This window comes from Cupressus sempervirens, chromosome 5, assembly GCF_028749045.1.
Source record: "Cupressus sempervirens isolate cs-2001-9-10 chromosome 5, ASM2874904v1, whole genome shotgun sequence".
NCBI classification, from domain to species: Eukaryota; Viridiplantae; Streptophyta; class Pinopsida; order Cupressales; family Cupressaceae; genus Cupressus; species Cupressus sempervirens.
Window position 1 is genome coordinate 207,556,138 of NC_143122.1, and position 12,031 is coordinate 207,568,168.

General features: G+C 35.1%; 1 protein-coding gene across 2 annotated transcripts in view; it reads left to right on the forward strand.

Moving 5' to 3' along the window:
• The first annotated feature begins 3,060 nt into the window (after positions 1-3,060).
• LOC149555144 (vacuolar protein sorting-associated protein 32 homolog 1-like) overlaps positions 3,061-12,031 on the forward strand; it is a 34,341-nt gene continuing 25,370 nt past the window's right edge. The window contains exon 1 of one of the 2 annotated variants that reach the window (XM_089829159.1): positions 3,061-3,254. In XM_089829159.1, coding sequence (XP_089685285.1) covers positions 3,183-3,254 — 72 coding nt within the window. In that variant the 5' untranslated portion in view covers positions 3,061-3,182. Of the gene's footprint in view, positions 3,255-4,082; positions 4,105-12,031 lie in introns of those variants that run through there. The other variant, XM_089829160.1, reaches the window with a different exon arrangement.

Below are 12,031 nucleotides of genomic sequence, written 5' to 3' on the forward strand. Positions count from 1 at the left end.
GTGAGATCAATCCATAGTTGATCCTAACTCGATAAGGTATCTCATCCACTAACAACTTGAACAAAGACACTCCACTGTTTAGAAAACTTGTTTAGGGCTATTCTCACTAGCTCATCATCGCTAGGACTATCTCCAATAACTGCTAACTCATTTTTGAAAAGTCTATGCCCAGTGAGGTAACTTGTAACATCTTCTCCCTGGTTCATCCAGGTATTCTTCAGCTTCTCTTTGAGAATCATCTTCCTATTGGTGGTAGCATTCTGGTACAGATTTAGAATGGTGTCCCACATCTTATTTTTCGTATCTAGCTTTGAGATATGTGGAACAATATGATCCTTGACATCATCAAGGATAATCATCCTCGCCTTGGCATCGTCCTTCTTATATGTTGCAAGTTGTGTTGCATTCGTTGGTACAACTACAACACTGGTAGCATAATCCTTGATACCATTCTCTTTCAACAATAAAGAAATTATGGCCTTCCAGACACCAAAATTTGAGGCACCATCCAATCTGTCCTGATCTCTCAAACTAATTGAAGCCATCTCAAGGGATTAAAACAATAAATCTGAAGCGATCACAATTTCTTTCCTAGGGAAAAACTCTTCTACTGTCAACAATGCTCTGATACCATGTGAAAATTAACACTATTGCAGTCATTGATTATTAATCTCCTATCATAAATGATTATTAAATTGTTGTAAATAAATTCCCAGCTAATATCAAAAAATAACACAACTGCAACTTCACTAATAAAATATGGAAAGAAATCCAGAACACAAAGAACACAATGTATTGGGACAAATCATCCCTGGAAAAACCTCTAAGGGAAAACTAGTTCTACAAATGGAAAATATATTAATTTCAAAAAATCAAGAGATACAAAATTCCTTGCCTCTCATTGGCAAAATTCAGACCACCTCCTAATTTCTCCTACTGATATTCCCCAGTACCATCCCCAACGCTATCACTGCGCTCCTGCTAACACAACAAGACTGTTTGCTAACACTGCAAACTCATTTTTAACACTGCAAATGCTTCTACAAATCTTGTTGTTCTTTGTTATGTGTAGTTCTCCAAATGCCTCCCTTGACCCCCTTTTATACTACTTAACCAAAAGGTTTCTAGTTGCTTCTTGATAAAGACCTCAACCAAGAAGTTTCTAGTTGCTTCCTAACCAAGAAGTTTCTAGTTGCTTCTCAATTAAAGCAACCTAACCAATAGGTTACTAGTGGCTTCTAGAAGGAGTCAATAAATTAACAAATAATTATCGTAACTCTTAACAATTATTTGCCAATTAATCACATGTGGACGAACAACTGTCCAAGCTTCCTAAAACTAACATTCTCAACATTGGTCTTGGAAGGATTACCTTGGTCCCTAATTTTTTTTTGAAGTGGCCTTGAAAGTGAAGGTGATTGTTGCGGCTTACAACATGAATAGAGAAAACACAGTATTGGAGAGTAGGATGCATATGTAGATTATGAATGATGCCAATATAGCGAGGAACAATATTATTAGCAGAGTCATCAACAATATGAGTGGATACTCTAACTGAGCGATGTCTCGTGGTCAGAAGAGATGATTCTTGGAGGAAATAACATAGGTTTGAAAGATTGGCCTATCCAAATGATGCCATCAGTAATGACACCATATGAGTGGGAGTCGATATGGTGGAAGGAAATAAGGGTAAGGTAGATGAAAACACAAATGAAGGGAATGAATAATTAAATAATGGTCAAATGAAAGTCAATGTGAATGGGGAGGAAATATCAAAGTATATTGAAAACTCTCCTAGTTATAACATCACTCACATTCTAGACAATTGAAGGAGCAGACTCGCAGGAAGAAGATGATGCTAATATTGCTTAGAGTAGCTATGTGAGTTGCATTGCTCTGTCCTCTAATTTGAAGATGCTCAAAACTAATATGGCCTAGCTAAGAAATTATGTCTCTAATTATAAGAGGATGAAGATGAGCATAACAAGATTCAACTATTGAGTATTACACAATTTTACAACATTGCCGTATCTCATGTGGTAGAAGGTTTTAGGAAATCATGTAGAGGAAACTAGTAGGAACTTTTGAAATTTTCTATTGAGGATTGGAGTACAATATCTTCTATCATGATTGTGGTGATTTGAGGCATAATGAGAAAGCTTAGCTTGTTTAGGTACCACTTTATTGTTCTTCCTTGCGACCTTTTAAAGTGACTTTTTCCTTGCAGTTAGCTATCACGACTTTTTGTTATAGTTCACCATTTGAAGTGTTATTAGTCCATAACAAAACTTTTATTTCAATCTTTGGTTGAAAGCTATTATTTTGTTTTGTTGTCTTTGTTGTTAATATGTTGACTAGCTTCTTGAGTAGGTTCGACATCCTCATATTGTAGCTTTATAAGGAAAACCCTCTTGTTTTGTTACTATTAATATAAAAAACTTGATAGAATGACACACATGTACATAAAATTTGAACTTATAAAATTTTAAAATTCAAGTGTATACTTTTCAATCTTTTTCACTTCCATTATAGGCAACCCAACTTTCATTTGATTGATTTGAAATATATTAAAACTATTCTATTTTTATAAAAATAATATTTTCTAAATACATATTTTATTTCATCTATCAAAGAGTTGAACATTATTTTACTTTTTAATAAAAATAAGTTACACTTAACATGATTTTGGTCTTCTACTAAAAATACTAATTTTTAACAAATCCATTATAAATCAAATATTGGTAAGTGCAACACTCCTACATACTAGAAATACATCTCTTATATTAAATAGTTTTAAAAACCTTATTTTAAAAAAGAAAAAACAAAACTAAACAAACTCAATCAAACTCCCTAAAATAAAAAATGATACTTAAATACTATAAAACAATATATTCAAATATTTAATTTCTCAATAACCACGTTGAAATTAATCTTCCTCACATGACAATTTTTTTTCTCTCCCATTCCAACGACTAGGTAAATAAAAAATTTAAAAAATCAAAGTAATGTGCACACAACTCACTCCTTAATCGAGGTTATCTCATTATATTCCTGGGGGGTTCCCTCCCTTTCCCATTTGAACGAAGTTTGAACCAAACGTTTATATACCTATTTTAAGCCAGAGAAGCTCTGTTTCCTTGCTCTGTATTCAACACGGATATATTTGCAGAGCAGACACCACCATGTTAAAGAGAATGTTTGGAAAGCCCAAGAAGGAAACAAATACTGTTTCCACCCTTGACAGACTCCATGAGGTACGAACTTAACAATAGTCCAAATCTCTTATTGCGTTACTTTGTTATATCGTTACAGATGACAAAATTTAATTCTATATTACCCCGAATGTGAACTGGGGCCCTGTTCTCAATTAGAAGGGTTAATTTGAAGCCAAATATGTTTTGATATCTGAATTTACTTGTACATGTGCTGTGGAAACTTTTGAGACCACACCTGAACGGTTCATGATTGAGATAATAGTCAACTTGACAATGCTTTAAGGGTATACACAATTGTGAAAAGGGATACTGGGATCTGGTTCAATTCCCATCACCTGATAAGTCCCGCATCTTAGGTGTAGCCCAAGGTTATCGGCAATGCCGATCCCTCAGACGACTTGTGTGCGGCTTCAGATGGGGAATTTCTGAACAGCTAAGCTTTTAGTTTGGGCATCCTACTAAGCGGGACAATATTTGAGCTCTGAGCCACATCAGCTCAATATAAAAATTACCAAGTTACAGAAATAAACCGAGTCACAGATCAAGTTATTAGTCTGTGTGGTGTATGACAACTTTATGTTCCTTCTCGTTCATGTATTTGTTTCATCTTAAGAATGTAAAATATCAAAATGTTCTGAAATTCCCAGATGAACGACATCCTATAGCTGAAGGGTAGAGGCACTATTGTCAAGTCGCAAAGATTTTTCTGACTTCTTTTCTGGGATTTCAACCTTGGATTTTTATCTCTGAAAGCTTGGAGATCATGACTAATGTACTTATATAGACAAATTCAAAAGCCTTCCCTTACCATCGCCAATGAGTGTTGCATTTGGTTTTACTTTCAACGTTCTAAGCATGCACATTCTGTTGGATATCATTACCAGGACAGGTATTTGCCACGTCTTCTCTAGGTATACTTTAGTCAATGATTTTATACGCACGTAAGTACACTATTGACTGTTTGGTTTGTCATGGTTACTATCGGTTGCATTTGGTAAAAGTTGCTGACGAGGGTTTTCCATCCGACACATCAATTCGGCCATCTATATGTTCATTACTTGACGTCTGTTCGGTGCACTTAGTTATTATCAAAAAATGTTGTTCATGCACATTATTATATAAATAAATACAAGCTTTATTGTCGTGTGATTTGTTACTGTTGGGTTTATTTTCTTGTTTGGAAGTTCATGTTTGTATCTCCAACTCTCATTCTTCAGAAGTATATTATTAAAACTGATGAAACATGCAGAGAAACAATATTTATTTCTTGTTTCTTTTCGATTCTGAGAGAACTCTCTTTCATCCATGTAGACTGTGTAGTTAGTCCTTATTATGATTTTCAATTCCAAGTGCAAATGGACGAATTCATGCTCTTTCTGATTCTGTCATTCGGCTAATCATTTAATTACTCCATCATAGCACTTGCACTGTCATAATTGTTCTACAGCCATTAGTTCTAAGCTACAGCGAAAGCAATAGGCAGTTTCTTCTTTTGCGAATTGAAATTTTTTTCACAACTTCTACTATAACTTGTACTCTATGGAGTAAGAGCTATCTACTTCTAATGAGCTAGCTATCTATCTATATCCCTAGCTTATTAATTACAAATGTGAAGGAAATACCTTTATATTGGTCTTCACATTACAATGTGCGTCTTATATTGAAACAACACCGAGGGCCTAGATTTTGCCAACTAAACCCTAATTAGGGTTAAAGCAAGAGATAATTTTTATTATAACTGAGTGAGTCCATATAGACCAATCAAAAGAAGGGTGTTCACTTAGTGGGAGTGGTCAGAGTTGACACATAATGAAGTAAGATTCCGACTAAGCCATTAATGCTCTATCGCCCAAAATAGCCTATGTCTGATTCCCTTTGTTAATGACTTTATTGTTCTTCATACTTGAACTTTCTAACTTTTGATCTTGGATTTTTGGAGGAACTTCAAGATGTTGCATTCTTCCCTCTTCATTTGTTCTTGAACTTTGATCTTTGAGGTCTTGAACCTTGAATGCCTTGAATTAGATTGCTTGAAACTTGAATGTTTTCAAAATTAGAAATGTAATTCTTCCCCCTTGTTCTTTCTTGATTGGGATCTTTGGGTTTTTGGAAGAAATTAAGATAGATGTAAATTCTTCTCATTTGTTCATGCTTGAGTGACTTGTAAAATTTCATATTTCTTTTTATTAAAATACCTCCTTAAGAACTTCAATGCCATGTCCCTAGTCACCTCTCTTCCATGGGTATAGTTTATATATGGAGATGGATTTCATGATACGTAACCAAATTTATCTTTTCTACTTTGACCTTGGCCTTGGATGCACTTGAAATATATTGTAGTATTCCATACTTAGCCAAATTTTAATATTTCCATGCGACTTTTACTTCAGTACAAATGACACATAGGGAGGGATTTCAACACTTAACCGATTTACCACCAATTTTTGAAATATAGACTTTGGGCGCAAACAAGGTGTAATGACAGATTTTGATTACTTAGAGGAATTTCTTAGCTTATACCAATTCATGCTCATGGGCACATTTTAACCTTTGCAATGGATTCTTGACTTTGCAACATTTTCCTTGGAAAAGTAGAATTAGTGCTCATGGGCGCATTCTTGCTATGTCAGTGGATTTTCATATTAAGACAAATTTCATTCCCTCTTGGAAGTGGTGCTCAGGGTGCACATTGAGTTGTTTGGTGGAATTTTAACTTTGGTGTTATTCCTTGCCATGGGAGAACTAGCATTGTAGGGCTTGTAGTGTACTTGATGAAGGATTTTCAAACTTTGCTAAATTCTTTGCCATACTAAATTCCATGCGCTTGGTCATTGCACTTGGAAGTGGATTTTTCATGTTGGGCACTTATCGTTGGCCATGTAGAATTTGCACTCATGGGTGCATATTAGACCTTGTAGTGGACTTTTGTCTTTTGAACTTTTTCCATGCACTCCAAGGATTTGTGCTCATGGGCACATATTAGCAGGCTTGAAGTATTTTTATGTTTTGAGGCATTTTTTCCTTGGCATGGTGAATTCAATGCTCATGGGCACATTTTAACAGTCATGAATGATTTTTTTCAGTTTTGAGGGAATTTCTTAATTCTTGAGAAATATCACTCATGGAGACTTTTTGTGTTGGGTGAAGGATTTTTCCATTACTTAGTTGTTTTTGTACTCCTTTTACTCTTTTGATCAATACTTAGCCACTTTGATGGATTTTTCGCTTTTGGATTGTCTCGATGAATTTTCCTAACTTCGTGAATTTTCATCTCCTTCCCTTTTCTAGATGTTCTTCAGGCTTAACCATTTGTTTTCATGTTTTTCGTGCCTTTTATCATTTGGATGCTTCAAGGATGTTCTCAGACATAGCCATTCTAGGATCAACTGTCTCATGTGCCCATTCTTTTGGATATAGATCTTGATACCCTTTTGTCTCTTCTTTTGTCATTGCTCCTAAGCTGTCAAAATAGACTTCCCAAAAATTTACTCACTATAAATAATAAGTTCGTTTAAAGTTTAAACACAAAATTAGGTTTATTGGAGATATATTGAAATTTAATAAAAATAAACTTACTAAAAATGGACACTGTTAAAGTTAGTAAGTTGTTCCAAACTCAAAAATTAGGCCAACTGGAGAGATAATGAAACTTATAAAATAAAAATTGCTAAAAATAGTACGCTTACCAAAATGCTCAAAATTTCAGTGGCATTCCACTTTGAAAGATTTTTCCATTTCATACTTGACCAAATTCCACCATCTCTCCATCACAAAACTTTCTTTACTGAGCCAGAGGCAGATAACACTTAATTTCAGATGTACCATAAACCACCAAAGTAGTTCAAGGGTCGGGAGATGACATTGACGACAAAAATAGTTGCTTATTTAAGTAAAGGAGGGGAATTGCATTTGCATTGGGACGATGTGTGAAAAGGTCACAACAGGTCCATTGTTCGTTGTAGATGAGACAAGTATTTTTCTTCCTTAGCTCCTTTTTAATGTCACCTTCTACGTCCTTGGAGGAGAGCTCTTTGGATGAATGCTTTCTTTGTTATCACGCTTCCTACCTTTTTCATTGTGGAAGGTATTGTATGAGAATTTGGTTTTAGGGGCAACAAGATCCACACTCCTAGGCCTATTGCAAACTCAATGGATGAAAGACTTCAACCTATCCTCTAATGGGCTCCATTAGTTCTCACTGAAAAGGACTACCAATCTTCTATTTGTACTATTAGGAGCCGTAATTGATAATCTTTGAAATTCTGAAACATAAGCATCCATAGTTTTGTGTTGCCTTAATTGTGTTAGCTCTCTAAAATGTAATTTTGGGTCCTCTTCAAATCTCTTGATGAGCTTGTTGGTGAAGTCATTGTATGCTTGTGTCCATGAGCGATCAAACCATGGTACCATCACTTATGGGTCATTTGTTCCATATGTAAAGAGGTGAATAGTTATCCACCTTTTGAAACCATGCTTGAGTTGTACATTTGGCATTACCATTGAAGGGTGGCAAGGTAACCCTGCTCAACAGCTACTAGAAGTCCCTTTGAACTTTGGACCGCTGTTCTCAACTCTTCCACCTTTTTTTTTCTTTTCATTTAGATAATCATTAAATGACAAGTGATGCTTAATCTCATCATAAAGAATTTCATACCCAGCATAAAGAATCCTCAGTGTATTAACAAAAGGAAGTGACACCTCTAAAGCAACCTGGGCCTCCTCCTCCTTGTGTGTGAAAATAAGTAGGAGAGGTCTTGGAACATATTGAACAATCTATAACAGTGCATCTCTTAGTGTTATTTTGCTGGTTACTTTGTGTTGGAAATATAAGAGGAGTAATTGAGAGGGGAGGGGTGAATCAGTTACCACTAAAACAATTCCAAATTCCTTAGATGTCAATACAAACTCTCTTATAACTCATAACTCGGTTAGAACTAAAAATCCACTATAACTTGGTTAACAAAGCAATCTTGAGTTATTCATGTGCATTAACCTTTAGTAACTTAGTTGGAGAAAGAAAAAGTAGTAAGAAAACAACATGAACACAAGAGACACCAAGAGTTAATGTGGAAACCCAATTTAGGAAAACCACTAATGCAACTAGTTACGACTTTTCACTTTTTTGAAGTGAGCCATGTTAGGAGCCAACCCTGTTAAAGGTTACAAAACACACTGTTAGGTGTGACCTTGTTAGGAGTGGCCTTGTTAGAGGTCTTAAGACACTTCAATCTAGAAATGTCACCTTGCTAGAGGATTTACAAAATGACTGTTAAGTCAACTCTATTAAGAGATTTCTTCACTGCTACAATTGTTAGAAAGTAACAATGATTGACATGTTTGATGAAGCAACTGGATTGCAGATTCAGATCACTATTCTGGCTTATCCTCTGGATGCTTCCCAATCAAAATATTCTTTGTAGCTCCTTGGATATTCTGCCCTTAATCAAATATCCTTCTTAATTCGCATCTTATCTTCTTTCCACAACTTCTCATCATCAACCCACAACTTGACCTTTCATATATATGAAATACAATGTCAAGTTGGCTTGAATATCCTTTCAAATAAACAATTAACATCCATTAAGCTGGCTTGCATAAACAAAATAACTAAAGAAAGTTATTCTGATGCAGGTTGGCTTGCACTGAAATTGAGTCACTCAGTTACCACTAAGCTTCTTTGGTGACCGACCTAGCTCAGCTTCAACTAGATCACTGAATTTGTCTTCTGCTCGGTTGATACAGGAGTCTTCTGAGCTCGATTCCAACTAGTAGTGCTCGGTTAGAGTATAACATTTGTGTAACATCAATGGCTATATACAATTGAATAATTGGTATCAACACTTTGGTCCTGAGAGACGTGTGGAATTCCTTTATTCTTCTTACCAAGCATCTAGGGCATCATATCCAACATGGTATTAAATTTCTTCTCCATTCTAATGCTCAGAGTAATTGGACTACCACTACCCCTAACCTTGTCACCCGACTCTAGGTGGGCTAAATAGATTGGTTGGACAATCTCAAGAGCTGTCATTGTCACTAAGTAGCACCATATGCAGTCTCTAATATACTGCAAAAGGATTTTGAAATGAAACTTGTGGTTTTGATATCTTTTGGTCATGGGTATAATACCTTAGTTCTCTCTCATAGATGAACCTTCTATTACAACAAAAGTGTCAAAGCACTGTATGGCAAGTGTTCCAATTGTGGTACCGTTGTATTAACACCCACTAATTTTTTTTGTTATATAGTTCATCATTGTAATGTCCCTTCTAGAACATGCGTTAGTTAAGATTTTACAAAGACAATTGCAAGAGCTATGGTTAGAATTAGAAAGTTGTCTAATCCCTTTCATTATGCTCAAATATAAATCCTGCAACCATAAACTAAGTGCGCACACACACACACAAGAATAAATTAAATTATGAGTAGCCTGTAAGTAAAAAAAATGCAGATCTATAATATACTTAAGCATATGGCAAGGAAACATTTCTGACATTTCAGTTTTCATGGGGCCATAACCATAGTGAGGGAGGAATAAGAAGATATGATGAGGTGCCCCTTTTGGCACTAGCCCTAGACCCAAGGGTGGATACTCTGGCCCCAACCTTATGGGGTTTGTGCACCCAGTGGAATCATTATACCATTCTCCTTCATCATTCTATCGTAGTCCCTTTACAATGGCTAAGGTTTTTTAACTATCATATAAAACCTACCATATGAGTTAGGAAAGATTACAATAAGGTGTCCTAACTCAACCCTAGGTCCAAGAGTGGAATCTTTTGTCCCACTGGGTCTCATTGAGGTAGTGTACCTAGTGAGGCCTCACCGTTCTCTCATATTACCCTTTCTTCCCTTCCCTTAAGGTTGTAAATTGTTAATGGATTATGTCTGTTTAATAAATACACTTTTGTATTATTCAAGTGTGGATTGCAAATAGATTCATCTAATTACTGTAGATCTGATTACACCATGTTAAAAACTCGTTCTTTCTGTATTTTATGAATACCCATATATTTTCCAAACCTTCCTATCTATCTATCTATCTATATTCCATTTGACTAGTGTGCAGGTACATATTAATTGCATTTGGTACCAGATTGCAGGAATGATTTTAGTATTGTGTTATGATTGTGTTATCCTCAGCACTGCCTTAGCCATCTGGTTGCTGATATATTTCCTTCGATAATGTTTGTGGTAGTCATCAAACCTATTTATCCTTCCCCTTGGTTGGGGAAGAGGTGCATTCCCTCCCTTGTAGGCATCTCTCTCTTAAATAGCACCCTTAAAGACACAATTTCAAATGATTTCTTAAAACTGCGACTGTCTGAACAGATCACATGCTTTTCATCAACAACAACAACAACAACAAATTAAATATCTAATCAACATCTAGTTAATAATGAATATTAATCATTCAATTTGTGTTGTTTAAAATATCAATAATCAATAAAATATATTAAATATGTAAACAATATATTACTTGGTATTACTCAATTGTTTTGGTAAATGTTAATTAATTAAATGTATTATTAGGGGGGTATGACAATCATGTAGGATTTATCATTGAAATAAGTCCCACCTTATGAAATTTTGGAACAAGCCGATTTCAACAAGAATAGACACGAACATTTAAGTTTCAAAATGTTAAATAACATTAAACACATTGTTTATGTGTAAATACCTAAGAAACATGCTTGAATGAGCATTCCATTCAGAGCCCAATGCATGGTAATTGAAATTTTTGCTGCTGTTTAAAAATCAATCAAGGATGAACTCCCACCAAAGCCAATGAGAAGGATGTGTTCTCTAACACCTTAACTCTTGGATGGAGATTTCACTGCGAGTTGGATTTCTTGGGTGGAGATTTCACGTTGAGCTTGATTATGAAGTGAAAAATTGACATTGACAAAGATTTAGAAGTGGAAATTTGATCTGATCAGGGATTTTTTAAGTGCGATTAAACTTAGATGTAGATAATCAAAGGGGTAAATTTGATCTTGATAGGAATTTTCATGAAATTTCAACTTTACCCCAATATTTTTAGAATCTTCTTTATTTTACTCTTCTTACACTTGGAGTTTTTCTTTTACTATCATCTTTCATCTTCCAAGTACTAAGTTATAGTTTTTTTAACATTACACTTTCATAAATTCCACCCCTGGCTCACATGCTTACATAGATTTTTTTCTTTTTTAATTTGATTCAATTCTGCTAAACTTGAAGAAATGAAATTCTTCTCATCCCAAGGCCGAAGACTGCGAAATCATTGCCAAACATATGAAACTAAACCTATTTAGAATACAACACTTCTTTTGACAAATCCACCAATTATTTTAGGAACAAAGTGTTGCGTCTACTTGCATCCTTCGTTGCTCAATTCTCAAACCACCCACCTAGTTGAGGGGAAATTTCTTCATTTCCTTTCCATACTTGTGTATTCTGTAATAGTCCTTTGATAGAGGGATAATGTTGTTCCCATCATTTTTTTCTAAAACACATTCTTTATTTCGTGCAAAATGCCCTTCTTAAAAAGCTTCCAAAATAGAGTACACACTATCTCCTTGACTTCATTAGAATCCACTAGGATTGCAACAAACTTGACTGTTATGTCCATATTTACACAATAGGATGCTCAACTGAAAGAAAATTCTTTCTCGAAATTCTCTACATTGCATGGATAACTAACTCATAGTTGGAAATGAGGAAACTCTTTAGCCTCTTCTCAAAAATAGCTTCCAAAAAGGACATTTGCTGCTTTCTGGAAACGAACCTGATAGATGTATCCATTCCACGCCACCTCAATGCTAGTCACAACC